This window comes from Ovis canadensis, chromosome 9, assembly GCF_042477335.2.
Source record: "Ovis canadensis isolate MfBH-ARS-UI-01 breed Bighorn chromosome 9, ARS-UI_OviCan_v2, whole genome shotgun sequence".
NCBI classification, from domain to species: Eukaryota; Metazoa; Chordata; class Mammalia; order Artiodactyla; family Bovidae; genus Ovis; species Ovis canadensis.
In genome coordinates, this window is record NC_091253.1 from 90842717 (window position 1) to 90863927 (window position 21211).

The window sequence follows — 21211 nt, forward strand, 5'->3', positions numbered from 1 at the left end:
TTTAGGGACCAAAGGCTGTAAGTTCAGCTCCATGGCACAACTGTGGAGCCCACATTGAAGGTCTGTATTTCATTACATATAGTGACAATTAATGCCAGCTTTTTGAGGGTGTAACACTTACAAAGGAGAAAAGTGCCCACTACATGGGCTTCACCTCTGTTCCCTTGCATCTCCATACTGTGATAGAGTGAAAGTCATCCCAAAGTTAGTGAAAAGAAAACTATAAAGCATCAACCAGCTGTTAAAGAAGGGGTTTCTCTGGTGGCTCAGTGATAAAGAACCCACCTGCCAGTGCAAGAGACACATGTTCAGTTCCTGGGTCAAGAAGATCCCCTGGAGAAGGACATGGTGACCCATTCCAGTATTCTTTCCTGGAGAATCCCATGGACAGAGGAGCCTGGTGGGCTATACAGTCCATGGGTCACTAAAGAGTTAGACACGACTTAGTGATGAAAACAAAGTTGTTAAAGGAAGTCAGACATTTCGGTGTTTGCTGTTTTGATAGAAGATGAAAGAAACCAAAAAAACGAAGGTGGCAGGGAAGCCGGAGGAAGGAAAGAAAAAAAGATGGGAGGTGGTGGCCCCCGAGAGGCAAACACCAGAGAAGAGACTGGAGGCCAGGCCTCCTGCTGCACCATCACGGGCCCACCATGCCGACCAGACAGAGGCTGCTCCTGCCCGTTCACACTCCAGGTGGGTCCACCCTGCGCGATTTATGAAGAGGGACTTGCTGTTTTTCAGCACAGCCCACTAATCTCAAGGTCCACTGACGTTGACATCACCATTCTGGGAGTCCTTGATTCTCAACAGAGCATCCTAAATCAGCCAAATGACCTTGCATTTATTTCAGATCATTTGCATTTGACCCTCTTTCACCATTTTCCAGTAAGGGGCAGCTTTTCTGTGTTTGCTCCCACCCATTGGCCTAGCTCTTGGCTATTTCTCCCACCACAGGGATTAAACTTTCAAGATACCAGATTAGGGAGAACTGCCTGTCTTTCTGATCCACCATCTCCTTTTTCCTCAACAGGTGACTAGACAGAGTTCTCTAGTCACAGCAGAATAAGACTGTGGCAAGGACTTATAAATGTGAAAAGAAAAATGCACATGGAAAGAAGATGCATGGGACAGAGGAAGAGCTCAAAGGCAGAGAAGATCCCCAGTCCTCAGACAAGACAGTAAGAAGGCAACCTGCCTTCCTGCGACAAAAGTATGTAAGGAGTCTGGTAAATGTAGATTCTCTCTCCCACCAGAGCAGTCAACAATGGAAACTGAATATATCCTATTACCCTTTAAGCTACTTTGGGTAGGAAAATCAGCTTACATCACAGAGTTTGCCAGAAACAGTGACAAAGGCCTTTTGTCTTTTGAAAGAAGGCGGTGGGAAACTTGAGTAACCCTTCCAGAATCTGGGTGAGAGCTGGACACACACACACACACACACACACACACGTTTGGAAGAAATGACAATGTAACGTGAGCAGCAAGTATCTCTAAAAAGTCGATGTCTTTGGATGATCTTTATTCTTTTCTACATTATCAATATGCATTACATGGAAAAAAAATTCCATTTAAAAATTTGTTGTGGTTTTCATCAGATTTTCTTTATGCTCAGTTTAAAATCTAGATTAGGTCCTGAATTTAGGCTCCTTGAGTGACTGAACTTCACACACACACGTGCTGGACGTCTCTGGAACTTCTACTGCTAGACAGCATGGTGAGATGTGGATGGTGTTGTACAGAGGAAGCAATTACCTGAGTTACTGAACAGCATTTCACATTTAATACTGGGGGTGAAACTGGATAATCTATGCTTTCTTTCAAGTCATTTAAGTAATTATAAATTCAGATACAGCATTTGTATCTATAATAAGATGATAAATTGTGACCATGTGGCTACGTGTTAGTTTTCTTTGGGACAATAAAACCAGACCCTTTTTGGTGTGAAAGTAACATGAAGCGTGGTCAAGCCCATCACAAGACATTGTCCCAAACTTACTATCGATTTCAGAGGGAATTCAAACAATTCATTTCCTTATTTATTTCAGGAAACAAGGCCTCCAATTCTATGTGGAAAATATCTTTTGATTTCCTACTGTCTTTAAAAAAAATAATTTCTACATCCTCTTTCTATAACTTGCCAGTTAACTAGTCTAAATTTAAATCAGAAACAGGAATGTTAAAAGCGAAAGACACACAGAAATAAAACTGCACGGAAAGTCACTTAATGCAGGGTCAAGAAAGAACTCAAGAAATCTACAGACATAAGTGGTTTCAAATGATAACAGATTACTCACCCAAACACCCAGCACTGTGTTCCCACGCGTTTGCACTGCGTGTCGGTGAGGTAAGCGTAGTACTGTCTGAAAGAACAAAGGTAGAATTCACTGACAGCCTCTGGAAGACCAGCAAGCCAATACAGAACTCACTCACTCTGACAGTGTGAATATAAAAACTGTCTGCCTTGTTCCACATACTCAAGCCGCCTGGTCTAGTTCTATCCAAAGGAATAGGAAGCCAGTGCCTGCTGAAACCTTCCTGTAAGAGGCTAAGAATTTGGACTGGGATGGAGGGAGGTGGTTTAAAGAGCCAGATTATTGGCAGAGGCAGTCTTGATTCAGAGGCAGACTCCCACACTCCCGAGCCAAAGTCACCCCAGGTGGGCGCTTCAGTCTCTCTCCATGGAGGCAGTTCCAGAAGCTCAGCTACACTGTCTCCTCTGGCTATCTCCAGGACAAAGGCTGCTGACTGTAACCAGGCAGGAAAGCTACACATTTTGGCTCTCAGAAATATTTCAAGGTGACTGGCTACACGCCCAGTGCTCAGTAGCCACATGTGGGAGAGGCTGCCTATAGGACAACACAGGCTGGGAGTCTTAGAGCTGCCCCTGAAACTCGACCCATCCCTGGGGAGGTGACATCTGAACCAGCGGGGTAAGGGCTGGGGTTACAGACTCCCCTTTGAGGGTCTGAGGAAAGCTAAGATAAAGGCACATAAAATTGAAATAATTTCAATGCTAATCTTTTCACACATGAAACATGCACACAAAATTCTGCATTAAACTTCAGAGGGTTCACGAATGCCCAAAGCTCATTCATGAACTATCGGCTCTGTACCCCAAAGTGAAGAATTCTAGCTGTAAAGAATTCAGGTTTTCCTCTAACTTCACATTTTCATTACCTAACTTGCTTTTACCAGTTCAGCTACTTTACTAACTGCATCCATGCCCTTATACTGCACATTATATTAGACTAAAAGAATATTCACTCAAATATCTTCTCAAAGCAGAGTCATATGAAAGTCTAACCAAAAAAGAGGAAAAGAGAGACCTGGTAAGTATATATGATTGATACTGAAGCCTGAGTTTTCGCTTCTTTCTGGACCTGCCATTGACTCATTGGAACCTAAAATCCATTAGCATTTCCATCTTTCCAAGATGCCTGTCAACCATCTCCTTAGCCTCAAGTGATGTAGGAACAGAGGAAGTGGCTAATTTTTAAACAAAAGAAAGAATTGTTTGAAAACCCGTAGAGTTTGGCAAAAATTTTAAGGAGCTCTCAAAGAGCCCAAACACTGGATTTTTAGTTTCTGCTTGAGTCTCTAGTTTTTGCTGTGAAATATTTAACAATAAGGAAATTTCATGATAAATCACATGTGATTTGCTGTTCTGTTTTCTAAGAGATTTCTTTCCCCACTTATTTGTTGATTGCTCCTAATTTTATGAAGGAACTGCTGCTAATCTTTCCTGAAAATAACAGTAAGCCTCAGATTAAATCAAATTTTAACTATGATAAGGAAGTGCCAACCCACAAAAAGGAAAACTGCTTTCATGAGGTAACTATTTCAGCAGATCACTAGTCCATAAAGTGCCTAAGGGCTGCAGTGTACCAACTGTTACCTTCCTGTATACATTAATATATATTTGTAATAATGAATGAGGACAATAAGAAGTGCTAGCTGGGGGTGAGGGCTATGTCTGACCAAGGAAAACACCCACTCTCCTTGGCAAACAAGACCCTCTACTTGTGTAGTTCACTCACACATTAAAAATAATTAATTAGATTATCCCACAGTTCCCAAAGAAGTTTACTTTGAATCAGCGGTGCACAGACTTTGGGTGTTTCTACTGAAACAATGTAGAACAACTGTTCTACTGATAATGCGGAGACGCCATACTAGTTATAAAACCCTAATCGCTCTTTGCAAACAGGAACAACAAAACAGATCGAAGTGTTTCACTCTGCAGTTCACTGGGATGGGTCCGTGTGGAGGACTCCAGTCTGTGAACAGCACCTCATCTCTAGGGTCCTTCATGAATCGTGACTCCAGGGCAAGGACAGCTTCCCTGGAGGATGAACACCCAAGCTTGTCCCTGCTATCCTGGAGGACCACAGGAAAGACATTTGAAAAAGGAAATTAACTTAACTGGCTCTAATGGAACTAATAAAGTTTCACTCTAAAAATAACAAAATTTATGACTTCAATCCACCATAAAAATGTTTGCATTTTTTGATAATCTCATGAAAAATACCTCAGTATGTCTCTTCCTCATTTTGTTTTAAATAGGATGCTACAGGGGCAAAAAGGGCTTCCCAGGTGGCTCAGTGGTAAAGAATCTGCCTGCCAATGCAGGAGATACAGGTTGGATCCCTGGGTCAGGAAGATCCCCTGGAGAAGGAAACGGCAACCCACTCCAGTACTCTTGCCTGGAGAAGCCCCACGGACAGAGGAGCCTGGCGGGCGACAGTCCGTGGAGTCATAAAGACACAGCTTGGTGACCAAGCACAGGGGAAAAGAACAGCTGGGAAGATCATAAGGGGTCTGAATGTAATGGGGTGGTGTCAGTCTTCATGTTACTGAGGTTGGAGAAGCAGAATGTTTTCCTCATGTTCTGGATATATAAGTCTTTCTGTTCCCTTGGAAGTACAATTGTCTAGAATGACATTCTCATGGAAAATCTGCTAGTTTATATGACCTCCTTAATGCTACACAGGAGAAATGATGGGCAAAATGACCTGCAAAGCAGGTCAACATGTTCAAATGACTGTCAGGCTAACACAGAATTACCTTACTGTGGGAGCCGTGATGCCGCCAATAAAGAGAATTCGACACCAGCTTAATGGATGACTGGCTTGGAACACAAAGATATGTTTCAGGAAGAAGGTATTCAACTCGGTCAGCTGCAAAAGAAGGAGGCGTGAGTCAACCTGGTGCTTCGAGCTAAGTCATGAGCATCTAGTCCTTCAATGGACACTCTATAGCTAAAAATAACTGGAATGTTCAAAGCATCTCCAGAAAATATATCGGGTCTCTTAAGGGTTTGCTATTTAAGCCCAGGTACAGCCAGGACAACATGGGCACCAACCAAGCAGGGGTCCAGGGGAGGTGCTGGGTGCTGAGAGGGGCATCGGCCATTCAGCATGTTTCCAGGTTCATGTGACTGTGACCTGGCTCATAGGCATGAGCTGCTGGGACAGTTGGGAGGGAGATGCTTCCAGAGCAAAATCAGGAAAACAAATCTGTGCTGAGGAACACCTTCGCAGCTGGACAGAAATCAGGCCAGGTCAAAAAGACATCTGACAGCAGGGAAGCAGGCTCTTTAATAGCCAAAAAAAGCTTGAGATGCTGTGCGTGACTGAGAGATGACTATGGGCTCATTCAGCTCGTGCCGGGAACCAAGCAGATCTTTGACGAAAGGCTGAAAAGCTCTTAAAAGTGGGTGTGGGGGCTGGTCCAGGCTTCACCTGGCAGTGAGACTGCTCCCTTGAGGGCAGCACCCAGTGCCAACACGTGACCCATCCTGGCAGCACAAAACGTGTCTATCAGGAAATCCGTGCTCCATGGCCAGAGGCCCCTCCTGTCCCCTCCAGATGAAGTGAGCAGCAGAGATTAGGAAAGGTCACTACTTTAAGAGCACATGAGTACTTCCCTGGTGATAGTGGATAAGAATCCGCCTGCCAATGCTGGAGACACGGGTTCAACCCCTAGTCTGGGAAGGTCCGGCATGCCACGGGGCAACTGAGCCTGAGCACCACAACCATTCAGCCCACGTGTTGCAGCTGCTGAAGTCGGTGCACCTAGAGCCTGTTCTCCGCAACTAGAAAAGGCCCCGCAACGAGAAGCCCAAGCACCGCAATGGAGAGCAGACCCCCTCACTGCAACTAGAGCCCGTGCAGCAGCAGAGACCCAGGACGGCCAAGATTAACACAGTTATTAAGAAAAAGAAAAACGTACATCACATGACCAGCAGGTTCACTTCAGTGACCTAAAATGTGCATCTTTCCCCACAGTACTGGGTTTTTTAAAAATTTATTTTTAATTGGAGGATCATAGTGCTGATTTTCAGAGAAGGCAATGGCACCCCACTCCAGTACTCTTGCCTGGAAAATCCCATGGGCGGAGGAGCCTAGTAGGCTGCAGTCCATGGGGTTGCGAAGAGTCAGACATGACTGAGTGACTTCACTTTCACTTTTCATGCACTGGAGAAGGAAACGGCAACCCACTCCAGTGTTCTTGCCTGGAGAATCCCAGGGACGGGGGAGCCTAGTGGGCTTCCGTCTATGGGGCCACACAGAGTCAGACACGACTGAAGTGACTTAGCAGTAGCAGTGCTGATTTTAAGGATATAAAATAAGAACGGTTCACTCATCATCACCACGTATAGGAAACTGACCCCTGTATAGCGCTCACAGTCCAGGGAACAGAGGGCCATGGAATTCTGCCATCCTAGGAAAATCCAAATCCTTCCGAGGTACTCACAATCAAAGGGAACCTCTCCCTGCCCTGGCACTGCCCCAGGAGGGAAAACTTGACCGTCATCCACTTATATAACCCCCCTCCTTTTTAAAAAGTTTTTTTGATGGAAATCATTTTAAAGTCTTTATTAAATTTGTTACAATATTGCTACTGGTTTTCACGTTTTAGTTTTTTGGCCTCGAGGTATAAGGGATCTTCGCTCCCTGGCTGGGGACTGAACCTGCAACCCCCTCCATTGGAAGGTGAAGTCCCGCCTAGTGGACTGCCAGGGAAGTCCCTATGCCCATTTTATCCACTGACTTCCCCACACCATGGTGACTATATACCTACTCATCCACATCCTTCTGTGGACAAAGACTATCTTTCAAGTGACACAAGCCAATTGTCTCCTTGTGTTGGGAATATGTTGTTCATATGTTCAAAATATAATGTCTGAAGATTCTGGAAGACAATTCAGGTGAAAACTAGTTTTCCTTAGCTACTCTCCCAAAGCTGTGGAACAATTAACCTGTGAACAGGAGAGTCAATAAAAAAGGCTGCCTCCAGGAAAAGAGTTGTTTGGTAATCTCTTTCCGGGACCCCAGGCTGTCTGCATCATGTCAGTCTGCTTGGAAGGAGGGCCTCTCCCCACTGCTGATACCACGCCAGAGGACCCAGGTCCCCAAGGGGCTCCAGTCCCCTCAGCGAGCTTCTTTATTTAGCGCTTCACCAATTACCTAAAGTGGTAACAGCTGAGGCATCATCTTAGCACTCAAACACTGAGTCTGGACTATTCAAAAAAAAAAGCCTTACATTTGTTACTTTGGTCCTGAAAAGACCGTTCTATGGATAGAAAGCAATCCAATGCCTAACTCACTGGGTGATAGATGCTGAGCACAAGGTTTTTACAGGGAATTTTAATCTGTTTCCAATTTGCAATTCAATGATCCGTATTTTAAAACATCTTCACAATGAAACAAGACCTTAAATGTAACAGCATCACTGTTGAATTATTCTGTATGTCAGCTGTAGAACAGTACATCTTTTAACGCATGGAGCTGATAAGCAATGTCAACTAGCATGAACCCTAAATCAATGGATGGTTTTTATTTTGGTTTTGTTTTTTTTCCTACTTCTGAGCATCTGAAAAAAAAATTACCTGCCAGATGATCATGAAAAGGTATATTCCAGCCACTCTCTGAAATGAAGACTTGGGGTCAAACCACCGCACGTAGGTCCAGCTGGCAGGAGTGAACTGTAGCACGGCTCTTTTGATCTTCCCGGTGGTGGTGTGGATGTCCCTGAAAGGAGAGAAACAGTTCTGCTGAAAATTCAAAGAGATAAGAAAGGACAAAAAAGAAAAAAAACTGCACTGACTATTTTACAACCAGTACCCAGAACAAAAGACCCCTTCCTGTTTGAGCATCTGTCCAACAGCGGCCTCTGTTCACAGGTGAGGCGCCGAGAGCATCACACCTGGCGGGGAGCCTCGGCAGGGACAGGTACGACGCAAAGGCCAGGCCACTGCAGGGCCATCACAGGCCACAGTCTGTGAGCTGGTGACAAGAGACGCAGAGGGACACTGAAGACAGCAACTTGGAGCCAGGCCAGGAAGGGTGAGGACGGTGCAATGAGGCAACTCCCACCGTGGCTCACCGCCCCCACCCCAGCCTGGGGGCGCAAGGTAAAACACAGAACATGCTCTGTTCAGGAGGTGACCCGTAGCGGCTCCTGGCCCTATAGCTGTGTCGGTTAAGTTTCAGGTGATGAACCATGACTTTTTTAACCTTTCTTGAGTTTCATCCTAGAAATCACTCAATTAAAAATTTTATATTCCAGTGATAGAAACAAGCAGTCCAACAAACGAGACTACTGAGGCTCCAAGACACGGACTGGCTGATGCCGGCGCACCTCCTAAGCCTCAGAGCTGGGGGCAGATTCTGGTCCCCTCGTGGGAGAAACCAGGGGAGCCAAAATCCAAGCATTTAATTAATGGTAAAGAGTTTTTAATTCAACAAGAACATTATGTCGAGGACCTTCAGGTCTTGGACACTGTTTCAGATGCTGAAGGCGCAAGGACAAACAGACCAGGCCTTTCATTCTTGAAGTGGGGAGGGGGATAGAAGGGGTAGTAAGGGAACCCAGGTTTGTTTCTTTACCCACTCACCTGCCCATCAACAAGCCTGCGGTGAGAAAACCTCCTTCAAGAAGGCTTGCAGCACAAGGCCAACAAAGAAATAGAGTCTATTCCCAAAATCAACAAGAACGAGGAAGGGCCTGTACTAGAAAATGGTGAAACTTCACGGAAAGAGGTAGAGAAAGATGGGGATAAAGATACGATGTGATGGAGACCTGGACACTTAACGGGGTGAAGAGGTTAATCCAACCTGATCTGTAGTCCTTCATGTTTAACGTAACTTGAAACCAGGGGGCCTTTTTTGTTCATTTGTTGTGCTTATGTCTTGGGAACTTGACAGAATGATTCTCAAGCTGAATTTGAGTATAAATGTACGAAATTAGGGAAGCATAACAGAGTGTTTAAGGAACCAGGCAGCCTGATGCAAATTCAGACTCAGCTTGCTAGGTGAATGTCCTCGGGCAAATTACCAAACTGAAACCACAGTACTGTCATCCCTAAAATGCAAAGAATGGTGGTGTGTCTACCCCTAGGGTTGATGTAAGGCTCAAATGAGATACTGTGTATGAAGGTTGCTGAGAGCAAAATCCAGCACTGCTACAGATTTTGTTACATTATACACTGCTCACAATATATTAAAAAGTCCTTTCAAGTCAGTGGCCAAAGAAAGGACTACTCGAGAAGGGGATGGAGTAAACTGGTTAATCAGATCCAGTACACTGTGAAATCTTCCCCTTATACCATTTGCCCAAATTAATCTGACACGTAATAAATAGGTTACTTATAATCGCCAAGCCCGTGGACTTTGTCCTCAGGCCCATGAGAGACCATCACAGGGGAATGATGTGATAGCTCTGATGGTCCTGAGACCATCTCTCAGGCAATGGTGGCGGAAGGCTTAGAGGGGTTAACCTGGGGACAGGGCAGTCATCAATCCAGCCGTGGGAGTCGGAATGCAGGCTGGGGAATAAGGATATAAAAAGAGGGGGTGGATTTGAGAAACTCATAAATGATTCAGCGTTTTCCGGATCAGTGCCCGAAACTGGGTTGTAGAACCATTTTTGAGCTCCAGTGACCAATGTATAATTTACTCCTCGTCATCAGAGAACGCACTCATGCTGTGGGATACTGAGCAGTTAAGTTCACATCATGAGAAATGGTGACGCAGGGCCCGGAGGAGGACGACTCACTTGAAACTTGCCCAGTGGTAAGTCCGCATCTCTAAAAACCGGCAGACGACCATGCCCAGCCAGATGCCACCCCCGTTGCACAGCAGGATGTCCAGGATGACTTGGTCCCACCAGCACTCGGCAAAATTGGGGAGAAGATGCATGAAGAAAAGCTGGGAAACACGAGAGATGACGGTTGTGAAAAATAAAACAGACCTGGGGCACCATCCTGAAAGATAACATTCCTTTTAACAGTATGCTCTTTCGTTCAAACCTGACATTTTAGGTTTCACTGAATGTATTTAAAAAAAAAAACAAATAAAACCAAGTTCTGTAACCAGGCTCTTATTCTTTATTTCATGACAGTTTGCAAATACTGCTAATCCAAACAGCGCCTTTTTAAATTTATTTTTAACAAAGGGTTTTAAAGAAATGATGACCCATCTTGAAAAATACTACCAATAAATCACCTTGGCTCATGACAATGTAACTTGGACCCTGAAGAAGGAAGGGAGCAAAGTTTTCTCAACTGCCTACAGAGCACTGGCAGAATCCTCGAAACTAGCAGCTTGAGAATTTAAGCTGTCTATTTCAGAAATGGTCTACAGATATTTGAATAAAACAGTAAGCTGTAAATTAGCTTAACAGGAAATATCACACTAACCGATTTGCAGTGATGACCTTTCATTAAGTGCCTACAATGTAGCAATATTCCAGCGACAGGGGAGCCTGGTGGGCTGCCATCTATGGGGTTGCACAGAGTCGGACACAACTGAAGCGACTTAGCAGCAGCAGCAGCAGCAGCAGCAGCAGCAGCAGCAGCAGCAGCAGCACAATGTAGCGATACAAGGTGGTGAGACAAAACGGACCAAGGTCCTTGATCTCAAGCCAGTTTTATTCAGAACCAGACACGTATTCGGAACCCCAGAATCACGTAAGCTGTGGCAAGTGTTACAATGGGGACATAAATGGGAACCGCAGAGACACTGAAGAGATGCATTCTGAGAGATGGCAACTGTGGCAGATTTCTGCAAGGGAGACAGGCTGGAGTGGGGTGGTTAAGGACAGTAGTGACTGGTTTCAAGAGATGGACAAGAAAGTGAAGATATTCCAGAAAAGAGGCACAGTGAGATCAAGGGTGGAACGGAAGTCTTTTACAGAAATAGTTCTGTCCAAAACAAAGGACCTGTTTGCTGTGTCCAGAGCAGCGCAATGTACTGCGTGAAGACTCGCTTTTAAGAGGGTCTGAAATTATAAAGATAATGCTTGGAAAGAGGCAACCCCATAACTGTAAACCTCTGAAGTAATAAAATAAATGCTACAAATTAGAACTATTCACGAAAGCATTTCATAAACTGCACCCAGGTGTGCTAAGTCACTTCAGTCTTATCCAACTCTGGGCGACCCTGAGGACTATAGCCCACCAGGCTCTTCTGTCCGTGGGACTCTAGGCAAGAACACTGGAGTGGGTTGTCCTGTTTGCCTCCAGGGGATCTTCCCAACCCAGGGATCGAACCCACATCTCTTACATCTCCTGCATTGGCAGGTGGGATCTTTTCACTAGTGCCATGTAGAAAGCCCTTTCACAGACTGCAAAACCACACAAATACAGGGATTCTGTCTTCCTGATGCGCCTGCTGCTGAGAAGATACAGAACAGCTACTGTGTGTGAGGGTGAGGGGCTGTGGGCTGAGCCCTGGCAGGCGGCGCACTGCCTGGGACTGACTCTGAGGTCCGAGCCATGACATGGAGCATTAACTCACATGAGGCAGAGAGAAACTTCTGCAGAAGCCCATGACACAGACCTGCTGAAACAGAACTCTGCCGGCGAGTGGATGTGGAGCACTGGCATCCACCTGAGGAGCCTTTCCTGGGAGTGCCAGGTTCAGGGGTGAGACAGCCCAGAAAGAGAGGAGTCGGGGGAGCTGGAAAGAGTCACCTTCACTCACTCACTATGGATCTGGGGGCGTCTGCCCGTGTGAGGCAAAGCCCTGGGGTCTGGGACTGGGCAGACGTGGGCCCTGCCCTCTGGAGGCATGAGGTTTAGCAGAAAAGAGACACCTGTCATGTATCTAACATGGGCCGAGTGTTTCAGAGGAGAAGGGCTGGAGAAGGGCTGTGCTCTACCTGCAGGGGCACCAACGTGAGCCTGGCCAGCGGAGGATGCAGGGCAGAGAGGGAAGAACTCAAAGGAGGGCTTCCTGGGAGGTAAGGACACAGCAACTGGGCAGGGCAGGAAGCAGAGGGCAGGTGAGAGGTCTCGGGGAAGCAGGGCCAGCTAACACCCTAACACTGGCCTTCGCAGGCTGTTCAGAGCCCTGGCCCCCCATCCTGATTTTGCTTTAAGAGCAATGGACAAACAAGGAAGAGTTTGTAGGAGAAGCATGTGATGGGGTTGCAGTCTATAAGGATCACTTTGAAATAGACAGTGCTGCGGGAGCAGACAGGAAATTCAGCTGAGAGTAGATTAGATACAAGTGGGAGCAGAGGGATGACCTGGAGAGGTGTCTGGAGAAGAGGTGTCAGGACTTGGGGATGACAGGATGCCAGAGAACAAAGGAAGGGAAGGGCAGGAGGCCAGGGAGGTGAGGAAGGCCGAGTGCCTCGCACAGGTCACACGGCGGTGAGGTCCTGAGGACGCCTACAAGTCGGAGAGCGAGTGTGAGGTACAGGGGCAGAGACACGGGCGTGCTCACGGACAAGCAATCCCTGGATCCACTCTCGGCTCGGAGCTCGTTTCCACTGTTACATTGGGGTACACGCCACCCTTCCAGGCCACGGGGAAGATTCTGGATGACATACAAACAGTGGCAGGCACCGTTACGCACTGAATCGTGGCCCCCTTAAGGCCCATACGGTGGAGGTCCTGACCTCCAGGGCCTCATAAAGTGAGCTTATTTGTAAATGCAGTCACTGCAGCTGTAACTAGCAAGCTGGGGTCATCCTGGAGGAAGGCGGGCCCCTAATCCAGGGTGACTAGTGTCATAGAAAGAACGCCGCGTGAAGCCACACAGGGAGGCCACGTGGGGACGAAGGTGGACACTGAGGTGATCTATAAGCCAGGGAACACCAGAGGCAGCCAGCAAACCACCAGCAGCGAGGAGAAGCCCGGGACAGGCTAGGAAGCAGTGAGCCAGGCGGACACCCCGAACTCAGGCTTCCAGCCTCCGGGGCTGCGAAAGGCATGTTAATAGAAGTGACTGTCTAACCGGTACCCTCGCTAAGTTACGATCAGGGCAATGACGGGCCTGTGCACGATCACTGATGAATAATCATAATCAAGAAATAACTGTGCACATAGCCAAATTCTGTTCCCTGGGAATGATTAAGAAGAATATAATAACTGAACAATAAATGAACCAGTTCCCCGAATGTCACTTCACTAATAGTTTTTCAAGAATATATCTCTTCAGTTCAGTAAATGAGATAAACTTTTGATTACTGAGATAGCTGAGCTCTACTGGGAATTCATTTTCGGCTACAAAGCGTCCTAGATGCACTCATAAAGACCCAAACACCACAATTCTATTTATCTCAAACTGGAAACTAGTTAGTGGGTGGAGCGCCTGTTAACTTCTCAGCGGAAGTCCTCATTACCACTGAATTGTGTTGTTTGGGATTTTAACTACATTCTTTAGCTTGATCCCAGTTGTTTCTCTTTAAGACTTGTAAGATAGAGCAGGCCTGAAGCGGACAAGGAGCTTCTCTGTGTGTTTGACAAAGGCTTAAAATATCCCTTGGGATTTAAATAGTTTCATGCTACAGGAGCTGGAGAACAGATTACGTGACTGCTAACTGACGGACTGTCTCCCTCCTACTTACAAACTGTCTATACTATAGCATCTAGACAGCAGCCCACGCCCCCTTCTTACCTCGGTCAGCTCCCAGGTGATACTGATTGTCCAGCAGAGACCATAACTTCGGATCAGCAGGGCCTTCATGGCCCAGCCCCAAAAATGTCCAAAGGCAAATATATCAAAGTGGCTGATAATCCTCTCCCAGGTGATGACATGGCAGTTCACAGCATACTCCTGTTTAAGATAAAACGGAAATAATTAGTAATGCTCTAGAAATCAACTTGCTTCAGGGTCTGGACAATAAAATGAAAACAACTGATGTGATCTTGACAACTAATATGTGTCCTGCCCAATAAAAAGTTTTAGTAAGTGAAGATGTTTGAGGAAAAATGGACAAGAATGAGAGTTTATACACTAGAATTGCTTTGTTCTGAATTGCAAAAGCTTAAATAAAGTGGGAAATAAAATCATTTTACAAAGGCTTAACCCATCTTAAAGGAGTGGCATCACAGAGCCCATGTCACTTGCCCACAGGGCAACTGTGTTAAAATCAGTAACAAAAACAGAATCCTAATAAATAAAGAATAAACAGAAACCAAATAGGTTTGGAAATTTTAAAACACACCTCTAAATATCATGGAGTTAAAAAGAAGTCATAATAGAAATTTAAAATACACTCAGTATTAAATGATAATGAAGATACGACACATCAAAATGATGAGATACTAGTACGCAGAAGTTAGAGGAAAATACACACTCTTAAATGTTTTTATTAGGAAAGAAGAAAAGCTGAAATATCCAACTTCAGAAATTAGAAGAAAGCAGAATCACTCCTCTACCCAACAATGTATAATATTGCATAATCGAAATATTTAAACACTATAAAGCTTTCAAGAATTTAGGTTCCATCTCTAATATCTTTTTCTTTTTAATATGTTTTGAAAACCTTTCAAATCAATTCCCTTTGATTTCTGTATTTATTATGAAAGCAGTTATCATATGACAACACTTCTCAGAGAGGTCTACATTTCGCATTCGCTTTTCCCAAATTAATCAGATAGGAAGGAGTAAGATTTCAGTCAGCTGGCGGAGTTCCTGTAAAGTATAATATTTCCAAATCCTAGAAACAATACTCTCTGAAGGAGCAAAAACAGTACCGGGGTGCCCCTCTCTCTCTTCTGAAACCCACCGCCTCAGATTTCTGAAGCTTTCTCAGAACAAATGCACTCTAATTTGCAAAGCTGAAAGGACATTTTTAAAAACTATTTTTTTTTCTAATATGGGATGATGATGTGTAAGTGGAAAATCTAGGAAAAAAGAGGGGAAAAAAATCAACAGGGGTAAGTCAAGATAGGTAAAGCATCTGCCCGCAATGCGGGAGACCCGGGTTCGATTCCTGGGTTGGGAAAGTCCCCTGGAGAAGGAAATGGCAATCCACTCCAGCACTCTTCCCTGGAAAATCCCATGGATGAGGAGCCTGATAGGCTACAGTCCATGGGGTCACAAAGAGTCGGACAGGACTGAGCAACTTCACTTCAAGTCAAGATAAGGCTTTTAAAAAGCCAAACAGCACTGCCATGAGATGACAATTCTCTTTCCAGGCCCTGGAGCACGTGCCTGTCACAGGAATCACAGAAGGACAGAGACACCCTCGGCCTAAAGCAGTTACTCATTAGGTTAAGGAGGGTTCAAGGCCCGGTCAACTCCCGTTTCCGCAGCCGCCCTATCCTCTTACTTATGCTGCAGCGCGCGGTGGAGGGTTAGATAAGAGAGGGCTGAGTTCCATCTTCAGAAGGCTGCTCTGAGGGCAATCATGGATTGAAGACCACTTTGGAGGCCTTTCTACTCTCTAGGAGAATATTTCTGTGCTTCAACAAACGGGAAGGTACTCTGAAGGCACCACAAAGAGCTAAGTGTGTCTGCTAGTGTATAACTATCATATTATCAAATAATCATTAGGAACAAATGTGCCAGCGGTCACATCTGGAAGATCCTGAGGTCGAGGTCCTGGTCGTGGGAGGGACACCGGGCGCCGCGGTTTAAGGCAGGTGGGGAGCACACACAGGCACAGCCCTGGAAGCGGCAGGAAGAGGCGTGCAGTGAGGACTCCGAGGGCCCTGCAGGGAGGAGGGAGCAGGGGGAGCACGGAGCCCGCCCTCCCAGCCGACCCGCCACTGGTCTGGACGGCTCCACCTCTCCGCTCTTTGCCCAACACTAGACCAAACACTTTACCTCCCAATGTGTTTTTTCTTCCAACTCAATGCCATTGTTATTTCTTGCTTGCGATAGCTTTCTAAAACTATAAAGTGTATAGCTGACACTCTGACTACCCACCTCCAGTTTAAGACTGCAAAGCTTTTAACGGGTCTCTCTGAAATCAGTTCTCTATAAATGAAACGATTTTGCAGATCATAAATCAGACAGTTTTGGGTTTGTGTGCTCTTGGGAGCATGTGTGTGTTTGGGGGCGTGTGCGTGTTTGGGAATGTGTGTGTGTTCGGGTGTGTGTGGCTTTGGGTGTGTGTGTTTGGGAGTGTGTCCATATTTGGGGATGCGATGTGTGTGTCTGGGGGTGTGTGTGTTTGGAGGTGTGTGCATGTTTCGGTGTATGTGTGTGTATGTTTGGAGGTGTGCATGTTTGGGGGTGTGTGTGTTTGGAGATGTGTGATGTTTGGGGATATGTATGTTTGGAGGTGTGAGCATGTTGAGGGTGTGTGTGTGCATGTTTGGATGTATGTGTGTGTTTGGAGGTATGTCCATGTTTGGGGGTTGAGCATGTTTGGAGGTGTGTGAGTGTATGGGAGTGTGTGCTTGGGGATATTTGAGGGGGTGTGTTTGGGGGTGTGTGCGTGATTGGGTGTGTGTGTGTGTGTGTTTGGAAGGGCAGCCTTTCCAGTGTGGGAGGATCTTGGGCCTCCTGCCCTGCTCTGTCGCTCACTCCTCCCTGGGGAAGCTGGTAACCGTGGAAGCAGAAAGAACACGTATACCCACCCTCTTTAGGGCCCCCTCTTGGGAAATGACTCGCATACAGACAGCACAGGGTCCCGTCAGGCCCCTCACCGTTGGAGAAATGTTTGTGAGTCGGGTTCTGCCCTGTGGGAGGAAGCCCGTGGATGTCCAATGGGACAGCGGAGCAGAAACCTAATTTGGGGCAAGGGATTAGTAGTGCCACGTGGCCTGGGTCTAAAGCCATCTGCTCCGCTGAGCTTTAACCAGGAAGAAGTCAGCTGATATTGTACACTCTTCTTTCCCCCATTTTCAAAACCAGACTGGAGATGGGGCATGATGTTTACCGACCCACTTATCAGTTGAGATCAGGTACCTCCTCTGCTTATAAACCTTCAGGGTCTCTTAACTACATTCACAAAGTAACCCTACCTCCTGTCCACACCTCCCAGCCTCCGGAACGGCCCTCCTCTGCCTCTCATTCCTTCTCTCCTTTACTCTTGACTCATCCCAGGTCCCCAGCGGGGGACTCCATGCAGACTGATCCTTCTTCCTGAATAATGGCCTCGGCCCCCTATTTTCCCACTTTCCTTGGCTAATTCCCACTCACTTTCAGGTTGTAAGCTTAGACAGCATCACCAACTCAATGGACAAGAATTTGAGCAAACTCCGGGAGATAGTGGAGGACAGAGAAGCCTGGTGTGCTGCATTCCAGGGGGTCGCAAGAGTAGGACACAACTTAATGATTGAACAACAAGAATAAACATCAGCTCTTACAGAGGCGTTCCTTGACCTCTCAGAGTAAACAAGTTCTAATAGCACCCAGATCTTTTTATTTATCCCACTGCACTGTGTACTGAAATCATTACACTTCCTTGATTCTATGACACATCTTTTTCACATTTAGCATTTTGAGAATTAGGTGAATATTTCAATGTACTGGGCTTCCCTGGTAGCTCAGCTGGTGAAGAATCCACCTGCAATGCAGGAGACCCTGGTTCAATTCCTGGGTTAGGAAGATGCCCTGGAGAAGGGATAGGCTACCCACTCCAGTATTCTTGGGCTTCTCTGGTGGCTCAGCTGGTGAGGAATCTGCCTGCAATGCAGGAGACCTGGATTCAATTCCTGAGTTGGGAAGATCCCCTGGAGAAGGGAACAGCTACCCACTCCAGTATTCTGACCTGGAGAATTCCATGGACTATATAGTCCATGGGGTCGCAAAGAGTTGGACGTGACTGAGAGACTTTCACTTTCAATGTACTACAATGTTTGGCTCATATTCCACTTTTCTCCTCCCAAATCATACAGGTGATTGATAGGGCATCATACAATTGATGCTGACCCTATGATCAAGCTGAACATCATAAAAGAGAGACCCCTGGACACTGTGAGGCCCAGTGCGGTACATGGCACCACCTACGAGCAGCCCTGCCATGGAAACCTGCCTGGAATCTGGATCCCATCCAGCCTCTACATCTAACTTCCAGTTTAGAGGAAAGACAGGGAGACAGAGGGATGCATTAATGATACCCTGGGAATGCAAGCTGCAAAATCCAGAAGTGAGAGGCTCTGTGGAATAAACAATATGGTTTCTTTGACAAATAAACACTGATGTTAAACCAAAGCATGGAGGGACTGCAGATTAAGAGACACAAGAGCTGCAACAAAGGCAACATGGAGACCTTGTCTGGATCCTAATTCGAACAAGTCAACCATTAAAGAAAAGAAGAAAGAAACCTTTATGAGACAACTGGGGAAGAGATGTGAACACTGCATACCGTTAACTTTAAGCAACTAAAAATGGCATTGTGGTTACGTTTTTAAAAATCCATATATTTAAATATTGATGTCTGATAATAAGATGTGTGTGTGTTAGGGGAAGCGAGAGGGTGGGATGAAACAAGATTAGGCATGCGCTGATAAAATGTTTAAAACTTATCGAAGTTATCTTAAACAATTCTCTAAGGAAAAGAGCCAGCAATTAATTTGTTTAATTTGCCTTCTTGTAGATTCTAGGCCCCGAGAGGACACGCAGGTGGAGGGGGCGGGGGTGTCTTTCCCCCACTACCACCAGCATGGCGTCCAGCACATAGAAAAGACCCAGCGAGTATTTACTGAACAACAGACTGCTGCTCCAGACGATCCAGTCTATAAATTAGATGCGCTTGAAAGCCTGTCTGAACCTTAGATCACATATTTTTGAACAGAACAAATATTTAGAAATATAGTAAACTTTTCAGAAAATTACATAAAAGACTGTCTCTCATAGGATTTCAATGACTACCCTCCCAACCCCAAGTTATAATATTAATTTTCAGGGGGAAGGGTGTCTGCATTCCAACATGTGGCGCCTGCCATGGATGAGCCAGGTATCAGGATTAGGAACCAGTGGTGGCTGAAGGAATGGGGAGGACAGAAGGCCCAGGGAACCAGGGACTAGAGGCTTCTGTCTTATTACATAAAGACACTTCTCCTCACCACAAGTCCTAAAAAAGGAATGCGTATCTCTACAGCCAGCAAGGAACAAGTCCTCAGAACTGTAAAAGCTTACTTTAAGGAAGTAAAAAGTGACGAGGAGTTAGAGATGGAGAGGACTAAGGCCAGGCTAGCACCAGCTGGAATTCTAGAAGCTGAAAACTGCCTCTGGCTTTGCTTTGTTTGCTGAGAGAGAATTAGCCGGTCCTTGGAAACTAGATTTTAAATGCCAGTGTCAGCTCTTTGGGGGATTGTAATTATTGACATGACAACTGGATGTCCCTGTGATGTTAAGTTCCTAAGGAAGGTGGATGTCAGAGTGTTATGAGATTTCCTCTCCCCGACCCACTGTGAGAAGAAGCCTGACACACCAGCAAATCTACCTGGAAGTTAGTTCATCATATGACCATTCTGACTCAAGAAACTCGTGGCGGGCAATAACTATAACCTGGGATATCCTTCTCCTAGTCTCCATTTCATAAGACAGCTGGGAGCATCAAACACTCGTTATTGTAACTATATGTCTGAGGCACTGTCCTAAGGGGAAGTATAGGTTTTGGACCTAGCTGGATCTTATTTTCAGCTTCTATTTCCTCCTTGGTAAAATGGGGATATGAACATACACACTATATGTAAAGCACTATCTATAAAGCACCCAGCTCGGCCTGGCCAAGCAGATAATCCACAATCAAAACAACTGGTGTCAACCTCACCCTGACTGTTATGATCAGCATCGTTAGAAACTGGCAGTCACCCTGTGCCTTTCTCTTCCCTTAGAGGAAGAATCTCAAGGCAGACTTTGCTCCTTGAGACTTTCAAATAATTTTCGGCCTTCTTATTTTTGTCTTTTAACACGTCCTTTCATAAAAGTTAAAGACACAATCTGGAAATACCACTCCAAGAAAGGTCTGACCAATCTCAGCGATGCTAGAATGATCACTTTTTAGACTCTGAGCTAACTCCCTCTGTACCCCATTCCTGCTTGTTAAACAAGGACCCACCTATGGCCTAAATGTCTGTTCTTCTTTTCTGACTGTCGCTAGGCAGTTCTTCAACCTGTACTAAACATCAGGCCTTTTAAAAATTGGAAAAGGAACAGTATTACAGTGTAAACTAATCTCTTCACTAAAAGCCAAAGCACATTAGTCATTTTAGCCAAGGACAAAATTACTTATTGTGGCTTCATAAAAGTAATGAATGAAATGGCTTCCCTCATTACAACTTGGCCCCTTCGTGGCAAGCAGGGGGGAAGGATCGGGGCATCAGGGCTGGAGTCGGGGGGCAGAGGGTCTGCGAGAGACACTGACGGAGCTGAGCTGCCACCACTGGAGGACGGCACCATGGTGTGAAGCACCATGCTAGGCCTTCGTTTAGGTCACAGTAAACATCCAAGGTAAGTATTATGTCACTTTACAAAAGAGGGAATAGGCTACAGGTCCACAGCCCAAGGCCCCACAGCTTACAAGTGTCAGGGGCAGAGTTCCCACCTATGGCTGATGGTAACGTTCATCTCTTCCCACCACCCTCTTTGGGCCGAGAGAGGATTCACATCCCTGGCCTGGATCACTCGTCGTGGAACCAGGCACCACACCAGCCCACCCAGAGACATGCAGCCGAGGTTATCTTCGTAGGAAATAAGGGGAAAATGTCTACGTAGCACCAATTTAATATGTGAAGCCAACATTACCTCCTACACCCAAGGGGTCAACCAGCTTCTCCAACACACATCGGATAAGTACGTACCATGACATCCGCTTCCCTCGTGGCATAGCGAAGGTTCGGGTCTAGCCAGTACATCAGGGATTTAACCTGCTCGAAGTTCAGGAAGAGGAGAAACACCAGGAACAGGAAGTAGAGCACGCTGAGCCCTGCAGGAAACAGGAAACACCCTCAGGTCCGGGAAGGGAGCACGTGTCAGACGGCAAGATGCTCGACAGCCCCAAGCAGACACTG

General features: G+C 46.0%; 1 protein-coding gene across 1 annotated transcript in view; it reads right to left on the bottom strand.

The window, feature by feature from the left end:
* PTDSS1 (phosphatidylserine synthase 1) overlaps positions 1-21211 on the bottom strand; it is a 70773-nt gene that overhangs the window by 18945 nt on the left and 30617 nt on the right. The window contains exons 4-9 of the mRNA XM_069600572.1: positions 21002-21126; positions 13914-14072; positions 10063-10214; positions 7895-8036; positions 5068-5180; positions 2298-2363 (exon numbers count right to left, since the gene is read on the bottom strand). Of these exons, the coding sequence (XP_069456673.1) occupies positions 2298-2363; positions 5068-5180; positions 7895-8036; positions 10063-10214; positions 13914-14072; positions 21002-21126 (757 nt within the window). The remainder of the gene's footprint in view (positions 1-2297; positions 2364-5067; positions 5181-7894; positions 8037-10062; positions 10215-13913; positions 14073-21001; positions 21127-21211) is intronic.